This window comes from Colossoma macropomum, unplaced genomic scaffold (genome assembly GCF_904425465.1).
Source record: "Colossoma macropomum unplaced genomic scaffold, Colossoma_macropomum, whole genome shotgun sequence".
Lineage (NCBI taxonomy): Eukaryota > Metazoa > Chordata > Actinopteri > Characiformes > Serrasalmidae > Colossoma > Colossoma macropomum.
In genome coordinates this window covers 22,337,310-22,359,017 of record NW_023494806.1, presented here as the reverse complement: position 1 = coordinate 22,359,017, position 21,708 = coordinate 22,337,310, and the positions used below count along the sequence as shown (strand labels likewise).

Below are 21,708 nucleotides of genomic sequence, written 5' to 3'. Positions count from 1 at the left end.
CTGTATAATTTGCACTCTGCATTTAGTGACCGATAGATCTGTCCTGCATCCAATAAACACTTCTGATCAGCAAGTTGCCCTGTCCCAGTTGGCACACTTGTAGTCTTGTGGTCCTCAGAGGCACACGAGAATAAGGACTGCAGGCTGTAGAGTGTCCCATTTCTTATTATGCCATTAAAAGGGTGCTCATGAGTGTCCCTTATGTGCTTTTAGTGCAGCCTTTGGTAAGGACTGCATCGATGCAGACTCAGCAGCTGCCTCTTACCCACAAATCCTTGCGATACAGAAGAGGACTACTTTTACTGACATTTATTTACCTCAGTACAATCGATGAAAATGCCCCCATTTCACATTGTTGGTAAATAAACATATGCTTGTAAAAGTTAACAACTGTGGAGAATAACTGTGGTCATCTTAAACAATTATAATTAGCTCAAATAACTGCAATCAGGTGATTATGTAAAAATAATGATAAAAATAATAATAATTATTATAATCTTTATTTATATAGCACTTTTCATGCCGGTGGCAACTCAAAGTGCTTTACAGACAGGTGATAACACATCAGTAATACAAGAAATTATGAGTTCTAATTTAAAATTATAATTAAGTGAGTGTATATCCCACAGTTCAATGCATTGGGGACATTCTTACATGCTGTTTCGGAAATATCGGGGAAAAACATTAATTTCGTGCGTTTCACGGCCACATCAGATATGTGTTCAATCTAGGGCTACATAAGGCCACGTGGCTCTAATGTGGTTGGAAAAGATTTGAAAAATCTGACTGATCTGATTTTTGCACTTCAGTCCTGTATTGTGTGAATGTGGCCTTGAAAGACACTTCTGAGGCCTCACGAGACCACAATCCACACGTTACTCGCCGGTCACCCGATAGCCCTCACAAATATAACCCTGGCTTTTGCTGTTACCCCCGCACTGCAAGCGCACAGAGCGACTTCAGACAGCAGACCGCAGTCTACAGGTCTCTTCAGTTCGGAGCTCAGGACGCAAACATGACGGATCAATCTGCCTTCGACACAGACGTGTGGACGCTCACGCGCTTTGTCATGGAGACAGGAAGACAAGTGAAGGGCGCGACGGGTGAACTCACCCAGCTCATTAACGCCATGCTAACGGCCATCAAAGCCGTTTCATCTGCCGTGAGGAAAGCAGGCCTTGCTCACCTGTAAGTCTTGTTTAGACGTTCTTTGGGGGTGGAGGGAGGAGGTGAGGGAGGGGCAGGGTGCTAAGTAACGATAATTGAGTAGTACGGTGGTCTCAGTGCTGGTCCTGGAGTCAAAAGGTGCCCTAAGCCCGGCGGTCCTCCTCAAAGTCTGCACTTTGGTGATGTTAACAACGCAAGAGACCTCAGAGGAGCACGCATTTGGGACAGACGTTACGCAGAAAACATTGCGACCTGACGCATCTCCCCAAACCCCCCAGAAATGGTGTACAAACATGTTATAAGCTATGGCGATATAATAATTTACAATACTTAATATTTCAAAACCATTCAGTTTGTTATGTTCAAACTGGGTGTAAAGTCATAACTACTCCGTCTGTTAGGGATGCATGATGATATCGGAATCATATCGGCCGATACCCGCTCGCTTAAAAATCAGTCATCACTGGGCCTATGCTTAGATTTGGCCAATATTTCAAACAAATATTTGGTAACGCATTTCTTGTATGTCAAAAGAGCACAGTTAACGTTTAGGTGACACTGGCTGCTACAACTGTGCAGCTAACATGCCGCGCATACAAGTGAAACCTGCTCAGCTACGTTACGTTAGCTTCATAGGTTACATAACTCATGGTAGAATGTTTTGATAGCTTAAATCTCCTTATAAAAAATTAAAACAACGTTTTAAGTAACTTACAGCATACAGTTAATAATGTTTACACTCTGCTCGTATAAACTGAATGAAATAAAGCGTTCATCACTTATTATGCTATCCGGTATCTGTTTACTGACATCAACTTTTCACTGTCTGGCTTCGAGCAGTAAGATACGAGGTCAAAAAGGCTAAGCTAGTAAAGGTCTGTAATGGTCTGTTATCTGACAGACCATTAGCATATGTCTGTTTACCTAAAAAACTGATTGCCTTTCTCTGTCACACGATCTACTGTGGCTTTCTGTTGTCTTGATATTGCATTAATTTATTGTAGTAATGGCAAAATGCTGTGTGGCGCTGTGAAGCACTGATGAATTGAACAGTGCCTGATATGGAACACCTGCACAGGTGTGCGGACCTCCATCATAAACAATGGTTTATATGGACGTTGCATTACGCGGCACGTCCGGTGTGGCCTTTACAGGTGGCAGTTTTTTCATGCCACAGGTGTAAAGATATGTACATGTAAAATATTGGATTTCGGCATCGGCGGATACATATGTAAAATATCATATATTGGCATCGGCCCAGAATTGGCCCCCATATCGATGCATCCCTGCTGTATGTTATACATGACAGCTGATACAACTTTCTCAGCAGTTTTTTTTTACTTTTTTACCACTAATCTGAACGTATATCTGTTTATTCACTTGAATGCATATTTGATGTTGAGAAAAATAAAAAGGTTGTGTAGTTGGTGTGTGTAGGGTAGGAACTACGTTTCCTTTTCCTCATGCACAGTCCAGCATCAAGATAAAATGAACCCTCTGCAATAATGGCATCATAAGGAATAATTTCACTTCACCATACAGTCTGATCTTTGGCAGTTAGTTCTATGCAAAGGCTTTCCGATGTTCTTCAGTCTTGTTCAGTCGTGTTGAAATCCTAAACAGTGACGTATTTTTCAAGGGCCCCTTGTGCTTGGGTAGCCAGCAATTCAGCATCAATTAACATTCATGAAATTTGATTAATTTCATTTTATACTGTCTGCTAACCAATCTTTTGGCGGTTGTGGGAAATTTTGATATTAGCCAAACAAATGCACCCAGCAATTGCATATTAAAACTAGCCTGAAAAACTAAGAACTTGGCATAGTGCCAAAGGTCATCGTATAGAGAATAGTCTATTGTTAAAGAAAATGGGGGGTTAGTAAAAGGACACTGTAATGACAAAAAGAAATGTTGATAATTAAGGCATTTGTGTGTGTACAATTGCTTTTGTTATAATCATTCATCACTATATCACTGTATTTGTTATGTTTTTTTGTTTTTTGTTTTTTGTTTTTTACAGCCCATCCTCTTTGTAAATTCTCTTATGGCGATTTACATTACTGATCCCAAAGATTTCCCTTTGTATTTGCACAAGAAGGCTTATTCGGTATTGGTGTAGGGTATTGACACTGATATCAGTCCTGTATTAGCAGATATAATATAGTACAGTATAGCTCTGTATAGTGCAGCATGGTATTACTTGATATAAAGAAAATCAGTGGTATGATTCCTCCCACACATTCCTACATAACATATCCAGTTCAGTTCAGGAAGGGCTCACTAATTAGTGGATTAGCAGGATCAAGCATGTTGAGAGCAAAATATGCCGAGCAGAAGGAATACTTGCCACCACTATAAGTTTACAATGAGAGTTTACAATGCTGTGATTGTGCTGAATTTATAGGTCTGGATTGGTCTTGAACTTTGAAACAGTTTTATTCAACACCATTAACCACAGTCTAAATGTGGAAATCATTTTAAAAATAGCAGTGTAGCCTTTTTATGTGACCTACTATATGATACTTGAGACCTATGACCTATGACTTTCTTAACTAAGAAGCACGGCTGAAAGGCCTGTTGATCCAGCGTTCTTTGTAGAAATGGGTGAGAGCACAGATGGACTACAAAGCTAATTTTTGAGTAAAGGAATGAGTCAGTTGGCCATGAGACAAGTGTTTTAATAGTGTAGACTTTGTGACACACTGGCTGCTTTGAAATTGTATCTACATTCCATTTAAAGTAGATTACATTTATTTAGCCAAATGAAAATGAATGGTTGGCCCAATAGCTTTTGACAGGTTTGAATGAAGTTGATCAGTGAAGTAGATAAATCAGTGTGCTGGCACAGCGTAGTTCAATCAAACTGCCATATGAGCACATCCTGTGCCATGACTTACTATCATTTAGATGCATTAGCAACCAAAAAAGGCCCTACTATGCCATAGCTTAACATGTTCTAGAAAAGAATACTCCTCTTGGATGGTTCATCCAATACAAACAGAGATATAAACACATGTGAATTCTGGTGCAATGGGAATTAAGTTAATAATATTTGACAGGTTTTGGCATTACTTGTTTTTTAATGTCACTATATATGTTTAAAAGTTTGGAGACACTTGATTATCTGATGTTTCTTTTGAAATCAAAAAGTATTAATAGGGAGTTTGTTCTCCTTTGCTGCAGTAACGGCCTCAATTTTTCTGGCAAGGCTTTATGCTAGATGTTGGAACATTGCTGTGAGGATTGAATTGCATTCAGCCACAAGGGCATTAGTGGTGCTGATGTTGTTACTTAGTTCTCAATGACAGACATCCTCCAGCTCTTCCAAAGGTATTGGATTATACTTCATCACTCCAGGAAACTCAGTTCCAGTGCTCCACACCCCAATGCTATTGGGCACTTTATACCCCTCTAACTGCTTAGCACTGGGCAAGGTGACCTTAGGCTTGTGTGCAGCTGCTCCAGAGCGTTCCATTCTATTGGCAGTATCTGTTGGTCAAAAAGAGAACAAAATCCCTTGATTTCAGAAAAAAAACATGGGATGATCAGGTCTACAAACTTTTGGATAAATTGTGTCATTAATCATAAATTTTGAGTTGTTCGCCCCAGCTGAGTAACTACGACCACAGGCACATATATATAAAAATACTGAAGTAGTGGTTACTCTGAATGCCAACGTGTATATAATCACAGTTTACAATATCTGTCAGCACAGACTTCTTTCAAACAACAAACAACACACAGCAAAGTCAGGTGACACCTTTATGCAATAGAGATTTTGCATGAAGAGATTAAACTGGAGAAGCTCCCAGTATATCAAATCATCTAAAATTTGGTTTATGTAGTTTTGGGCAGCTTTAACGACTGAGAGAAGAAGTAAGGAGGAAGGACATGAGCTGGTGGTGGGGTGCAAAAACAATATTGCTATGAAATTAAATGGGAGGGAAGAGAATTTTCAGGAATGGTTCCTGAAATATCACTGATTGGATGTCCACCACACTGATGTGTTGTTACTGTATATGACCCCAGTCAGGGCATTGCTGGGCACATAAACGTCACAGGAGATGAGGTGAAGAAGCTGGATGTGCTGTCCAATGATCTGGTCATCAACATGCTGCAGGCTTCTTACAGCACCTGTGTGCTAGTCACTGAGGAAAACAAAGAAGCCATTATCACCCCTGCTGAGAAAAGGGTGCGTTCACTATGTGCTAGCATGTGCTACTGCTTAAAATGTGTCTGAAAAAGGCTTCAAGTGCTAGTTTGGCCAAAAAAAATCAAATTGACACAGTTTTCCCCAGAATTAGTTTTTCAGGCAAGACATATGTGGTGTCCAAAGATTGCTTCTTTAGTTAAACGGTGGAGCCACAAAGCTAATGTAAGTTAGCTAACAAGTAATGAACACCTGTTAGCACTGTGCAAACTGCATGTCTATATCATCACACCGTTATCCCAAACCATGCTGAGTTGTTAAATAATATAAGACAAACTTGCTTATGTGGTCTTTGACACTGTACGGCCCACTGTTATCTATAAACATGAACAAAAGTGCATCACATAGCTAAAAACAGTAGCCAGGCATGATTAGTTTTGTTGGTTGCTGTTGGTAGGGCCACGCCCATACAGAAATCTGATATATGGCCCTATATGTCCCATATATGAAAACAGCCAATTTGAAATAGGTTTGCATGTATGTCACATACACAGTGCTGTGAAAAGGTATTTGTCCCTTTCCAGTTTCTTCTATTTTTGCATCTTTGTCACACTTTTGGATCATCAAACTGCCGCAAGTAAACACAAAATGCTGTTTTTAAAGGTTGATTGCATTTATTGAAGGAAAATGCTGTTCAGCCCTATCTGGCCCTGTGTGAAACAATAATTGCCCCCTTAGCTACTAAAACAACCAGTCAACTAAAATTTAATTGACTATTGGGTTTAATTTCTCTAGCAACACCCGGGCATAACTACTGCCAGACCTGTTGAATCTAAACATCACTTAAATATAACCTGTCTGGCAAAATGAAGCAGGCTAGAAGGTCTCAAAAAGCAGCACATGATGCCACGTTCAAAAGAATTGAAAAGAATTCAAAAGTCATTAAAATCTACCCGTCTGGAAAGGGTTACAAAGTCACTGCTAGGTCTCTGGGACTCCAGCAAACCACAATGAGGGCCATTATCCACAAATGCAGAAAACTGGGAACAGCGGTGAACCTTCCCAGGAGTGGTCGGCCTACCAAAATTTCACCAAGAGAGCATTGACGACTCATCCAGGAGGTCACAAAAGAACCCAGACGAACATCTGAAGAACTACAAGCCTCACTTGCCTCAGTTAAGGTCAATAAACAGCATTCCACAATAAGAAAGACACTGGGCAAAAATGGCATCCATGGGAGAGTTGCAAGGCGCAAACCACTGCTGACTAAAAAGGACACAAAGGCTCACCTCGCATTTGCAAAAAAAACATCTAGATGAGCCCCAAGACTTTTGGGATAACATTCTGTTGACTGTGAAGTCAAAGGTGAAACATTTTGGAAGACATGGGTCCCGTTACATCTGGCATGAAGCTAATACCGCATTCCACCATAAGAACATCATACCAACAGTCAAACATGCTGGTGGTAGTGTGATGGTCTGGGGCTGCTTTGCTTCTGCAACTTGTCATAATTGATGGAACCATGAATTCTGCTCTCTATTAGAAAATCCTGAAGTAGAATGTCTGCCTGTCAGTTCATGGCCTAAACCAGAAGTGCAGTTGTGTTATGCAGCAGGACAGTGATCCAAAGCACTCAAGCAAGTCCACCTCTGAATGGCTCAAAAGAAACAAAGGTTTTGGTGTGGCTGAGTCCTGACTTGAATCCCGTTGAGATGCTGTGGCAAGACCTTAAACGGGCAGTTCATGCTTGAAAATGTGTGTAGCCCTCCAGTGTAGCTGAATCCAAACATGTCTGCAAAAAAGAGTGGATCAGAATTCCTCCACATCAATGTAAAAGGCTCATCACAAATCGCGATCGCAATCACAATTGCAGTTGTTACTGCCAAATGTGTCACAACCAGTTATTAGGTTTAGATGGGCAACTGCTTTTTCACACGGGTGATAAAGGTTTTGAATACATTTTTATCTTCAATAAATGGAAGGATCATTTAAAAGCTACATTTTGTGTTTACTCGTGTTGTCTTTATTTTATATTAAATGTAGTTGATCTAAAACATCTAAATTAGTAAAAATAGAAGAAATCAGGTGAGGGGCAAATACTTTTTTTCTTCACAGCACTTTATGTCCATATGTGACAAATAAAAGTTTGATATATGGAAATCTATGAGTGTTGATATATATTTTAAATCTGCATTTTGCCATATATTGGATTTCCATACGGGCAGCAGCAGCAACGTCCACCTACTGAGGAGAAAAAGAGCTAGAAGCTAACAATGCTAAACTAGTTTCAGTGGATTGCTGTGTGATTTACTTAAATTAATTTATAACATTATTTAATGACATTTGCTGCATTTGTTTGTCCATGTTAATGACATTAGAATACCAAGTACATTTAGCTATAGAAAGAGAATCTCAAAAGAGATTTTTGTAACCTATCCAGAAATGCCTGGTCACTTGCTAGGTCAGTGAATAATCTTGTCTAAATGCTCAACTGCAAAAACTTAATTCTGAGCATTTCACTGAATTCTTAATTCAGGGGTGTGCGAGTGCAGGCCTGGTGGGCTATAGAACAGTTTAAAGCAGTAGCTGTTCCTGGAGATTGATTTTCTTGCTGAGTCTAGTTCCGACCGCAATCTTCCTCACCTGCTACAACTAATACACATCCTCAGAAGTCCCTGAAAGTCTTAGTATTAAAGTATTAAATGCATTAGATGCAAGTTGGAACTAAACCTCAGCTGGAAAACAGGTCTCCAGGAGGAGGATTGGTGACTGCTGGTTTCAAGATGATGAATGAAAAGTAGTAATCGTTAAGTAGCATAATAGCATTTGCATAATAAGAATTGGTAGATGTTTCACTTTCAACCAGTGTTAGCCCCATTATCTTTTTCAGCTAGGCATGCATTGATATGTAAACACCGAGGTGATAACTATAACTGATAACTAACACCTTGGTGTGGCCAATTCTGATAACTGATCACACTCTGAGCAAGTTCACACTACAGCCCATACGTGAAGTAAGACAGGTTACAACTAATTTTGCATAGCCGTGACATAGTTAAATCTGAGGATGTTGTAAATGTTTATCATTTCATGTTTATCAAATGTAAATCGTTTTGGTTGTGATTCTACTATCAGGCTGATAATCATTCAGTTTTTCTCTTTAACAGTGTATTTAATCTGATATGTTGTGCACCTGGATTAAAGTGGATCTAAAGTGGATTTCCACTGTTCTCAACATTTCTATGTAATTAAATTCTTAGGATGTAAACATCATTCAGAGTGGCTTGATGTGGAAAAACTCTATAGGAACTTACTGAATAAGAGTTTTTCACAGTGGTGGTGATAGGAACCAAACATCTGAAGGTTTTATTGCTTCTGAAAGCTCCTTTACAGAGCGTTATTAAATGAAATGGTTATCAATAAGTTGCCCAATGTATTTTTTAAAAATCCTTTCATGGTGGAGAGGTACATGTGTGGTGTTGTAAGGCAAAATAATTCCCAATGAGAACTTATTTTTTCAGATTTACCACTATTTTACCATCATCAGCATGTATGTGGTATAGTAAATAAAATAGTTTTTATTAGTTATTTGTGGTGTAGTCAATTTGACCCTTGGTTTCTATCACCACCATTGGAAAGAAAGAATAATAAACCGTTTCACATGAAACAACTCTGAATAACTTTATTTACGTCTTCATGATTGAATTATGCAGAAATATCAGTGGAATTCCCTTTTAACACACCCAAATGAACTCATCAGCTCATTGGCCTGAATCCAACACCCTTGGTTTAAAAGCAACAGGTGTGAAGAGAATATGGAACCTTTGTGGGGTATTTTATGAATGACCTCCAGCAGTCAGCACTTAGTATTTGTGTTTATGTGCCTTTTACACACAGGGTAAATACATAGTGTGTTTTGATCCTCTGGACGGCTCCTCCAACATCGACTGCTTGGCCCCCATAGGCACAATCTTTGCAATCTACAAAAGGGTGAGTCATGATTAACTGTAACTGCACTAACAAAGCAAGTAACAAAACATTACGGTCATTATTGAAATTATTAAATAAGTGTGCAGATTTGATTGTAAAATCTATAAACCTCACATACGGCTATATGTTGCTGCTTTCTCATGCAGATTGAAGAGGTAGCTGACCAGAACTGACCCGCCAGATGACATGTGCAGGCCAAAATGGAAAATATATACTAATTATATTAATCTGATTTTACAAACTTTGTTAAAAGTTTGTGTTAACCTAAATTACTGCATATTTTTAAATCGAGTAATCTTATTTTCTAACTGTTTAATATGTGTGAAATATCTCACAGCTGTGTCAGTGTGCAATATCAGATATGTCCAGCAGGTGATGCTGTGACACATGAGTTTGCACTGAAAGGCGACTCAGCCCCCACATTTAGGCCTACATAAGCATGCAAATTATGCTGAAAGCATTTATCCAACAGTTTAGTCATGCTTGCTTTTATTCAAGTGTTTCTACACCTGTTGATCAAATCATGTTTTTTTTAGGCTTACTTATATACCATGGAAAGTGATACAGTTTGAAAAGTACCTAGTCTGGTTTTTACCCTAAGGAGAAAACATTTTAGGTTGAGATATTCTTTAATAATGTTTCTGGGTTAATGACATTTTAATTAATGTTGTAAGTTTGTAGACTTTCGATCATATTGAGGCCGCTCTCCACACTCTCTGTCTTCTTCCCTCAGTCTTCAGAAAGCGAGCCCACTGAGAAAGATGCTCTACTGCCAGGTAACCAGATCGTATGTGCAGGCTATGCTCTGTATGGCAGTGCTACTGTAGTGGCCATGAGCACTGGAGCTGGACTCAACTTTTTCATGCTAGATCCAGTAAGTATTATACAGCCGGGGATTGTAGTTGGGGTCTCTGTAGACTATTGGAACTGGCTTCTAAGTGTATGTGAATGCTGATCTTGGCTAAAACTGTGGCCCATTTACACACTGATCAAGTGATTTCCATTGATAACAATTAGAAGAGTAGTTCTTATCTTCTCATGATTTAATGCATGTGCCTGTATGAATGGTGGGAGCTAATTCTGAATCTGTACTCAGCATGCTTGATAATACAGTACTAGTCCAAAGTGGACATACCTGATTGAACATGTGTTTTTCATAATCTTGAGGACATTTTGATCTTAAGTCTTAAGCTTTGATGCTTGTAATTTGTTTGTAAGATAAATAGAAATAGCCACGTTGATGCCTATGTATGATAACTACATGAAGGCGAAGGGGGAATAGATCGATTGTCTATTTCTGTATGTGTTATTTTATAGTATAGTAATATAAACAAGTGTAGTAGGAACTAAGAAACCAGCTGTGGGCTGGTTTCCTGGACATAGATTCAGCCTCTGACTAAATTGCAGTACCAATGGTAAATCTCCATTGGAAATTCTTTTTAGTCTAGGATTAGGCTTAATCTGGATCTGGGAAACTGGTCCTATATGTCCAGAAGTTAAAAAATTCCTGCTCATCTAACATTTCCTCTGAAATCAAGAGTATTAATAGGGAGTCCCCCCTGCAATAACTGCTTCTTCTCTTCTGGGAAAGCTTTGCACTAGATATTGATACTAGAGGATTTGATTGCATTCAGCCACTTAACCATTAGTGAGGTCAGATACTGATGTTGGATGTTAAGTTCTAGATCACTCTAATGGCTGTTCCAGTGCCATGTTCTATGGAGATTATACAAGCCAATGGGTGAACTTTGAAGTAGCTGAATTTGCTGATTAGAAGGGCCTTCTGGATCCTTTTGGGTGTATACTTATGTCCTCTTGACTTGTACTGTATATAAAACAAAGTGATATATAGCAAAAGACCTTAATATGTGCTCAAAAATCATTCAGGATTTATAAGGAATCTGTACTGTACTCTGTGAGCTCTGAGACAAGCCCAATCTAGATTTAACTATTGAGTAGTTTACCGGGTGGTTTACTGGAAAGTCTAACTATTGAGTAGTTTACTGGAAAGTCTCACGTTCTTTTTGTGGTTAAAATTTTGCTTAATAACATACAGGAAGTTCTTATTTTCACTTCTCATTTAATTGGAATACATAGTAGTTCTATTTTCAGCAGAATATTTTGGATATTTTTGTCAGGCATGTAGTAGCTTCCCCATTTTCCACTCTGATTAGTACGATATAGGTTTCATTTCTGAGTTGGATTGTGTGCAGTAAGTGCCGTTTCTCAGTGAAAATGAAAGAGCTGGTATGATGGTATGGTGTTCCCCATTCAGGCCATCGGTGAATTCATCCTGACAGACAGAAATGTCAAGATCAAGAAGAAGGGGAAGACCTACAGCCTGAACGAAGGCTACGCCAAGTACTTCAATTCTGCTGTGACTGAGTACATAAAGCACAAGAAATTCCCTGAGGTAGGCCCCAAAAGTAGGTCTGGGCACAGGTTAAACTGTTCTGTTTTATCCTCTTTAACAACTTAAAATGCTTATTAGTTCAAATTTAACCCCTTAAACTCTTAGAGCTTGTATGTAGGACCACACATCAATCTCCTAATTTGTATATCCTACATATTAGTTTAACAATAATTAGTAGTAGTAATACTAATATAAATAATTCATAGTAGTTACTGAATAATAACTCTTGATTAATACTATTTTATGACAACTGCTTATAAGCATGATTTTGAAGTCTGAAAATCATATGTAAGGTTTGTAGCAAAAACAGAAACATTTGTACATGTATAAGCTATATAAAATACAAACCATGAAATATAGTATTACGTTGTGTACATTTATGGTAATTTACTAATTTTACTGCCTTTTTTAACACGATTTTACATAGTCTTAACTCAAAAATAGTCGATCAGCTGAGACATTTGGTGTCTGAAGTTTGCTTCTTTAGTTTTGCACTGGAGCTATGAGGCTAATTTAGCTAATATGCAAAACATAGTGGAATGACACATTGCTAAAAACATTATTAGCAGCCATTTTGGAGCATGAATTATGAGAATATTTTTGGCAATTTTCAGAGATGACAGTATGTTATATAGTGTCCAAAGCCATATAAGCAATTTTATTTAAGATTGCATAACAACTCAATGAGGCTTGAAGCAAGAGTGTAATGATTTAGGCAGTTAGCACGATGCTAGCTATAAACTTCCTTTAACTTACTTGTTACCTATCTCTACTAGATAAGCCAGCATAGGCCAGCATAGCTGGTCAGCAGCAAAACCAGCATATGTTGTGTTTGGATGCTGGTATGCTGGTCAGCAGCACTGGAAGCTATTATGCTGATCACCACCAAAACCAGCATATGTTGTGTTTGGATGCTGGTATGCTGGTCAGCAGCACTGGAAGCTATTATGCTGATCACCACCAAAACCAGCTTATGTTGTGTTTTGGATGTTGGTATGCTGGGCAACCAGTGTGGCCATGCTGGGTGACCAGCTAAACGAGCACCACACCAGAATAAACCAGCATAAATCAGATTAGTGTGCTGTTTTTTTCAGCAGGGATGTTGCCGTCTAAGCTCCAGCGCTAAACTAAAGATCATCTACATTTGGGAAAAGGGGACAAATGCATGAATTAGTTTTCCTTTGCCAACCTATTTCTTTAATGGTCAGCATTCTGTACACTGTCTTATTCAGTATCAGTCACTGATTACAATTTTTGAATGACTAATCAGCCACCTTGCTGGTGGTCAGATCCAAACTTGGATCCAAATTGCTGACCTTCAGCTGACGGATGTGTAACGGCTCTGTGACACACCTTGCCCCTGTGACTGTTTCCTGTTTGTCTGTTTTTAGCGTCAGCTGACTCCCAGAGTGCTGATGTGAAATTCACCCGCAGGAAGCATCATGTCCTGCTGGTGGAGCACATATGGAAGCTATAGACTCAGCAGCTCAGCCCAGTCACATGCTGGGCTCAAAAATTGCAAAGCAGGGGTGTTTTCTAGTCTGATAGGTAGCTACTGATAAACCATCTTCTGATTAGAGTTGATTATTAATAATTAATTGGCAGTTCTTGCTTGAATTTAAACCATGTTAGAGTTTTTGATTCTTCACTGCCACTTCATACCAGCTTTTTCATGACCACCCAGCAGCTGTAGTTACTGTATTAGGTCATTTTGCAATAGATAGGTGGATAGGATAGACATATAGATACAGACTGTTTGTATTGTAATAAATTATTAATATGTAATATGACCCGTTTTATTCACTCCTTATGTTCACAACAATGCATATGTACTTTTACCGCACAAACAGCAGCAATTACTATATATACATTTTTATTTTTGTCTACAGTGCTGGTGATAGGAACCAGATGTCCAAAGCATTTAATACAAAAAAAATACATTAAATGTTCCTTTTTTCATGATATGCATGATATACATGGGCTTTACACATACAAGAAATATTGATGCTGTATAATGATTAATATCACCTTTATTAGAGAAATAAAATGTGCTTTATAAAAACTATATAAAATTTGAATTATACAAATTAACAAAAAGTAACAAGAATTACTTGTCTTCAAAAAAGTACTTGATATGAGCTAGTAAGAAGATTACAGGGTTGGTTTGAGATTTCTCCTCAATACTATCAGGGCATCACATAGTTGTTCAAATCCACCACCAGCACACCCGATTCAGTTCAATGAAGGATTGACTTGACTATCTAGGTATCGGATGATAACTGCAAATAATGCTGGGTTTCCATGAGGAGAGATTTCAAAATGGGTAAACAAACACATTAACACTCAAAATCACTACTTGTTATTTGTGTTTGTTGTAATTTTAGCGTTTACCTGTCTTTCGTTTTATTTTTGTTACCAGGTTAAGGCTTACTGCTCAGAAAGATCGCTTTATATTTATATTTATACCTACCTATCTAAAAACGTTTTTACTTTGAATGTAAGTTAATGTGACGAGTCATTTTGGGCCATTTCTGTTGGTCCATTTGTCCTGAAATTTTAAAATATATAAATATATGAATATATAAACGGCAGCTGTATTTAAATTATGTTAAAAAAATAAATAAAAATGTCAGAAATGGAGATATGAGGTTTTGTGTGTGTGTGTCTGTGTGTGTGTGTCTCAAATTTAACAGAACTGAGATTTATCACACACACACACACACAAATATGCATATACATGAGGTTAAAGTTAGGGTTAGGTGTAGGTGTAGTAATATTTGGCTACAGTAATAAAAAAATCTCAGTCCTCATAAACCTTTCATAAGATTTTGTGGTCTGATCACTTCCTTTCTGTAGCCTGTTGTTCTTGTGTTGGAGGTTGTTTTACTTGTTCTGAGGGTTGTGGTAACCCTGGGCTTCAGTATAGCAGTGTGTGCGTGTGTGTTTATGTGTGTGTGTGTGTGTGTGTGTGTGTGTGTGGGTGTGTGTTTGTGATAGCATGCCTGCGCAGCTCAGCTTTCCTGCCACCTCATTGCAGTACTATCATGACTAAGCAGCACATGACTTCTTTCTTCTTTTCCTCCTTTTTCTTTCTTGGCACGACTGTTGTGCACACGTTACTGAGCTCTCATTCACTTCTGTACATGCAGTTCCAGTGTTGTTTTTTCCTCCAGTCCAGTGCTCCTGAACTTTGATCGTGGTGGTGCGTGTGTGTGCTTTACAGTTGTCTTATCTGTGCCTCTAAGTTATCACGGATTGTTAAAGATGTTTGTTTTGACCTTAAGGTTGTCATTTCCAGTAATAAGGTTAGTGTTTTGCAGTGTTAGTTCTGGTTACAAACCCTATTTAGATTATCATACACTTCAGCTCTGTCAAGTTAGAAAATTTAAAGCTTAAAAATTAGGTAAAAGAAAACATTTATCTCACTTTAAAATGGCACAGATGTGTTTGTGTAGTTAAATAAAAATTAATAGCATGAAAACAGATGCCACTTCCTACTGAGAAGGACATTAGGACACACTAATATGCCCCAATAGCTGATATTTCCCCCTGAAATAAACTCAGTTAGACATTTCCTGTAACCGCCTACCAGTCTCTGACATCAACGGGGAGAAAGTTTTTCCCACTTCTCTGTGCAGAATTCTTTCAGCTGTGTGATGTTTGAAGGGTTTCCTGCACAGCCTGTTTCAAATCACCCCTCAGGATATCAGTAGGATTATGATCCAGGCTTTGACTTTGCTATTCCAGAACTCTCCATTTCTTTCTTTTGAGCCAATCCTTGGTGGATTTACTGGAATGTTTTGGGTCATTGTCATGTTGCATGGTCCACCTCAGCTTCAGCTTCAGTTTTTGGACAGATGGTCTCACATTTTCCTCAAGCACCCTCTGATACAATAATGAATTCATAGTGGATTCTATGATGGAGAGCTTGCCACGCCCTGCTGCAGCAAAGCAGCCCCAAACCATGACATTTTTACCTCCATGCTTCACAGTGGGTATGAGGTTGTCATGCTCAAATGCTGTGTTTAGTTTGTGCCAAATGTGTCTCCTGTGAAAGTGCCCAAATAATTCAACTTTTTTTTTTTTTACCGCAAAGGTTTAAAGATTGTTGGAGACTTTTTTACACATCTCCCGTTCTGCTCTTGGGCTGAACATGCTGGGACAGCCTGACCTGGCCATGTTAGCAGTTGTTTTAAATGTTCTTCACTTGTAAATTCTTTTCCAGGACAGTGGAATGGCTGAATTCTAATTGTTTTGAGATCTTTTTAAATCCCTTCCCAGACTCATATGCATCTACAACCGTCTTTCTGAAGGCCTCAAATAGCTCTTTGGATCTCCCCATGGTGATATCACTCACTTCAACAATCAAAAGCAAACCAAACAGATGTCTAAGGTTTAAATAAGACAAGCTGCTCCAAAATCCTTTCTAATGAAATTCTGATCATTTGCAGCTGATGTGGTGAACCTGATTCTAATTTTAGGCATTAGACATTTCTGCAGTTTTATTTGTTTATATTATCTCCATTTCTCTATATTGTTAAACTGAAGATCAAATGTCTACATTTGTAAATATGTTTAAAAAACATTTTTTCAAAGAAAACCTCAGGGACATTTTTCACACCTATATATATATATATATTTCCACTTATTTTCCTTTGACGTTCCCCTTCCTTATGTAGATGGGTTGTTTTATATCTAATCTCCTCAGACATGCCTTCTGAAACGTGTACATAATGCCTGTTTTTGACTGGAAATAAACAAATGGAGGGTTTTCTGATTATTGCACTGTACCGTATTTAGTAGTTGCGCTGTTGTAAAGTGATTACAGTATTTAGCTACTGTATAAACAAAACAACTCATCATAAAAAATTACATTTTGTCATACGTATCATGTAGCGTGAAAGTATTGTGATGTCATTTTTTCCACCACCTACATATTTATCATGACAAAACATAATATATATGCAGTATAAAATACGCAGTGTAAGTACTATAAAGATTTTATTTCTGTGGCTTGCAGGATGGCAGTGCCCCTTATGGTGCCAGGTATGTGGGCTCCATGGTGTCAGACGTGCATCGTACCATCGCTTATGGTGGCATCTTCTTATATCCTGCCAATGAGAAGAGCCCCAAAGGAAAGGTGGGTTATGCACCAAGGTAATATATTTATAATGCCTACTGTGTGTTGATCCAAGTTTACGCTCATTTGTACTTCAGCTTCAGCTGGTGCACTTGTGGAAAACAGTCAACTGGGAAATGGTCAGTTTACCAAGCAGTAAACAAATGTATCATAATAAGCAGTCACAGTGCTAGCAGCCAAATAAAATGAAGCCATTGTCCATATTTATAAATAACAGTGTGTCATATGGTGTCAGAAACCATGTAAGTGTATTTAAGATTCAAACTTTGATTACTTGTTAGCTACATTAGCCATAGCTCTAGGGCTAAACTTTAGACATCAAAACTCAACAACATGTTTGCTAAGGGGGGGGATTTTTAGGCCAAACGTTCGCTTTAAATAACAAATATTTGGTAGTTAATAATTTATTGTAAGCCTACTGGCCTCTTCATAATCTTACTCATTCTAACCAAACTAAACATTTGCATCATTATTCTTCTATCTGTATTGTACAGACAATCCCTGTAAAATCATCAGAACCATGAATCTCAGTTTTTTGCAATTCAGTATTGAGTCAGTTTACCATACATTAGTCCATGGTCTGAAGTCCACAGAGTGTGATTCTAAATACTGTACTGATAGCTGCTCCTGCTATGTGACCCATATATTTCCTGATAAGGGTTTTACTGTAGTTGTACTGTACTGCACTGTTTTATGTTTCAGGACAGGCCAACATAATTTGCAGTTTACTTGTCCTTGTAGTAAAGATATTAAAGTATTCCTCCACTGTCAAAGCTGTAAGTTTCATTGAGATGTCATACATTGAAAAAAGTTGCACTGAATTTTACTTGATCATTTCCACATGACATGAAAATATATTGCAACATAGTTTCATATTACAGTATACTTCATAAACTGCTGGTAGTAGTCACAACAGTAAGTTCCAGAAAACCTGCAGTCAGCAGACTGACCTCAGACATTTATGAAGAAAGCTGATGGGGTATATCACAAAGCAGGATTTTTCAGTAAGCATGATCATTTAAGCCATAAATGAGTTTGCAGTATCATATATCATTTGTTTTTTCAATAAAAACTAGTCTATCTTTTAACTAATTAATAATAATTGTTAACAAATGATGTAGTTTCAGGGGATGAATTTCAGTCATCAACAAACAAAGGCAGAGATCCAGCAGGGGGGTCCTGTGATATTTCGACTGCAGTCATAAAAGCTGTACCTCAATGCTAAGGATGCATTTCTTGGCTGTTCTGTCACCAAAGGCTGTTACGTTTTGTAGGATCCTTTAAATGTGCATGAGAAATGCGTCCTTCTTTTGTTAGTAAATGAAAGATGTGGCTCTGAGACTTTCAGTCTCTCACAATCGTTCACGCACCGCTCAAAACAATGTGAAAAATGGCAAAAAAACATCCGTGAGTGATGAGATTCGTGATGAAATGTGCTGAAGTGTTAATTTTAATTTTTAGTTTTTAAACATAAGATTTACATGGTTTTGCATTGCTTATGTCAGTAAGCTGTGTCAGTACAGCCCGTTCAGGCCATCTCAAATGTGCGTGAGTGAACAGTGAAGAGGAGCCTTCATATACCAGTGCTAGGAAGGCCTCTCAAACCTCGACTGGATCCTTAGCTTTGAGACACGGCTAAGATCTACCCATGTGTTTTGTCTTAAAACAAATCAAAGATCTGACCTGCTCATGAATGACAGGTCACAAGTTCAGAGACCCTAAAGGATTCTGTGATTCACTCAGAAATACGTTACAGTACGGAAGGAAGATGCATAATGATTTTCTATTCATGTTGACTTTAAAGCTGCTTTGGCCAAAAATTGATTTTGCACGATGTTCCTCTTACCCAAAATGTTGTCAGTCAGCCAAGACATGCTTGGTGTTTGAGGTTTACTTTTTTTTGGTTTTGTACTGGAGCTAAAGGCTAACACAGCTTAGCTTAATTTAGTTCAGCATCATGCATGTTAATCAAACTGCAGTTGTTACAAACTTGACTGAACTTGCTTTTGTGGTTTGTGACACTGCATAACATACTGTTACAGCGTGACATACTTTTGTCCATTTTTAAAGATGATTCGCTATCCTGCTTTGTGAAACGACTCCCTGGTCAGTGGCCTGGTTTGTGTATCTGGGGAAGTGACTGACCAGTCTAACACTGAATGGAAGCTTTTTGAATGATGAGATGCACTTCTGTGACCTGGGTCATTGCACAACACCCCAATTGGCTTTCTTTCTTTCTTTCTCTCTCTCTCTCTCTCTCTCTCCTCCCCCCTCCCCCCTCTCTTTGTCTAGCTGCGGCTGCTGTATGAGTGTAACCCCATTGCCTTCCTGGTGGAGCAGGCCGGAGGTTTGGCCACCACAGGCACTCAGAGGATCCTGGACATTCAGCCCGAGGCTCTGCATCAGAGAGTTCCTTTTGTTGTTGGCTCACCGGACGATGTGGAAGAATACATGGCCTTCGTGAAGAAATATAAGAAATAGACCATTTTACACATCTGATTTTTTTTAAGGCTAAACACAAAGTTTGAAACTAAACATCCAAACAAAAGATATATTCTGAAAATCTTCTTTGGTTTAAATGGATATGAATAAACATGTTGTGTTTGTTTTTGGCAAGTGAGCTTAATTATAAAATGTTTTTTGAAGGTTTTGAATAGTTTCATGCCTGGCTGGGGATGTAATGATTCACGAAATTCATAACCGAGTTCAATACGATACAGTGGGGTCTCAATTTGATACATTTTTCGATACAGCAAATATATATGGAAGAGTTTCAAAATGTACTATTCACTCCTTACAGTCAATACACTGAAACAAAGCTGCAAAAATCACTCGTTTTGAGTTTGTTGTTTTTGTGATGTCACAAAGACCAACACATGTAAATATATCTGCCTATTCAGCCTACAGATATTTAGCCTTGCCCACTCACATTGAACTTATAAGGAGTTATTTCAGCGCCAACTGCTTTTTGAATTCTAAGGCCAGAAACAAACTCAGCGCAAGTATGCGAACGCAAATGACAGCACTTGGCAAACACACGGACCTTCTATGCAAACTCGCTATGCGTTCTTACGTTATTGTGGTGGATAAAACACCCAGTACTGAAGGGGGTGATAGAGGACAAATAAGAAAGGGAAATGCTGTCATTCCAACATCCACAGCTTCTAAACATGTGAATGGTAAAAGGTGCTTTCAGAGCTGCTTTATGAGGAGCCTGGCCAGTTCCTATTTCCTCTGTTATATCAAAAACATGACTGCAAAACAGTCCTCAATGAATGGAAGTAAATGGAGCTCAATCAACTGGCCAGAATTTTCTTTTAATTTTAGAAAGTAGAATGTATTTCACTAAAAAAACTAAGAAAACGTACCTATGTATTTCTCTCATTGGCTGTTCGCGTTCACAGACGTCATGGATGGACATGAGGCGCCGTTTTAAACTTCTATAACTCAAGTTTGAAAGCTCATAAAAATATAGCAGCAGTGTTAATATATTTTATACTACTCAGTGTTCAGAAAATCCTTTTACATTAAAAATGTTTAAGCATTTATAAACTGTGATTTGCTCAAATGCTCCATCTTAACTCATTCATTTTGGACTCGCTCGGGAGCTCCCTCTAGCATTTAAGAAACCCTGGAAGACACTACAGAGTGGTAGTTCTCTCTAGAAGTTCTCTGGTGCTTTACCTTTTGTGTCTTGACACAGTTCAAAACACAACGACGTGTTCACTTACTTGAGTGAAGCGTGTTTTTGGTCTAAGGGATAAAGAGAGGTTGGGTGATGTTGATGAAAAATTTAATTATGGCTTTGTTTGGTACATAAAACCTCGCAAACATCATAAGCGGACCTCATGGGAAAAAATAAACAAGAAAATGTAGAATATGGGCCCTTTTCAGTTTATTTGAGCATTCAGTATTAACCGTGTTTTCTAAAATGTGCTAGCCATGAGCTAATATGTTAGCCTTGAGCTTATAATCTGTTGAATGTATTGTTCAGTACTTTTGTGCACTGAACAATACAATGTTATATTGCTGCACTTGATCTGAATCACATTATGTCACTTCAGTGTTATATCACATAGGCCATTATGTGAACATATGAATCTGACCATGTAGTCTCAAATCTTAAACCTCTTAACAGCCTGAGGCCAATCTAGGCAACATAGATTTATACTAATGCTGGAAGAAAATGTGACATTTGCTTGCAGCTCCCACACAAACCTTTTTTTTTTATTAGAAAATGTCTTATTGTATTGAAGCCTTTTCTGAAAGACAGTTTTGTTCAGAGAAAACCAAATAAAAACACCAGTATTTTGATCATGTGGCATCTTTTTTCAGTTTAAACTGTATAAAACTCCATAAACTCTAACATTCCTTCCCTCAGGCAGTGTTTGTGTCTCTGTTCTCTAGAATAGTGTGGGTGTTTGTCATGTTTGCCTGTGTCTCTCTCTCTTCCTCTCCAGCTTGTTGTGAACATTATGTGCTGAGTGGTTTCGTTACTGATTGGTTGCTGGCAGAGTCCACTCTCCACTCTTCCTGTTAACAGACACCTCCTGCCCGTAACTCGATCCTCATCCATTTCTCCAGTAAAATCATCTCCCACAGCTCTCTGGAAGTCGGGAAAGTGCTTTCTGTCGGTGCTTTGCTTAGCACCTATGTGAAGCATAAATATAGATCAAAGGATAAATACAGGGAACATACTGTACAACACAATTCAGCCAGCCATTCATGTTAAACTGCAATCTACTGACCTGATATAGGTCACAGTGTCTGGCATATGTAAATAAACATGGGAACAGGCCAAGGGCTGACAGTCCAGACTATTACTAACATCACTAGAAAGGGAGATTC

The 21,708-nt window shown here is 38.4% G+C and overlaps 1 protein-coding gene across 2 annotated transcripts; it reads left to right on the top strand.

Moving 5' to 3' along the window:
• Nucleotides 1-938: 938 nt before the first annotated feature.
• On the top strand, nucleotides 939-21,173 carry fbp2 (fructose-1,6-bisphosphatase 2). Of its 2 annotated transcripts, XM_036598950.1 has the most exons (8): nucleotides 939-1,188; nucleotides 5,197-5,359; nucleotides 9,215-9,307; nucleotides 9,454-9,462; nucleotides 10,041-10,181; nucleotides 11,583-11,720; nucleotides 16,741-16,860; nucleotides 19,153-21,173. In XM_036598950.1, exons 1-8 carry the CDS (start codon nucleotides 1,016-1,018, stop codon nucleotides 19,339-19,341), a joined length of 1,026 nt encoding a protein of 341 aa, XP_036454843.1. In that variant the 5' UTR covers nucleotides 939-1,015; the 3' UTR covers nucleotides 19,342-21,173. The 2 variants fall into 2 exon arrangements, with proteins under 2 accessions (XP_036454843.1, XP_036454845.1); XM_036598952.1 differs by lacking the exon at nucleotides 9,454-9,462.
• Nucleotides 21,174-21,708: the final 535 nt, after the last annotated feature.

What these genes read in the sequence shown, in the direction of transcription:
- fbp2 (XM_036598950.1), top strand. Translation starts at nt 1,016, where the DNA reads ATGACGGATCAATCTGCCTTCGACACAGACGTGTGGACGCTCACGCGC. An exon ending in TCACCCCTGCTGAGAAAAGG is followed by an intron (nt 5,360 to 9,214) that starts GTGCGTTCACTA and finishes TTTTACACACAG; the next exon opens with GGTAAATACATAGTGTGTTT. An exon ending in AGCACAAGAAATTCCCTGAG is followed by an intron (nt 11,721 to 16,740) that starts GTAGGCCCCAAA and finishes TGTGGCTTGCAG; the next exon opens with GATGGCAGTGCCCCTTATGG.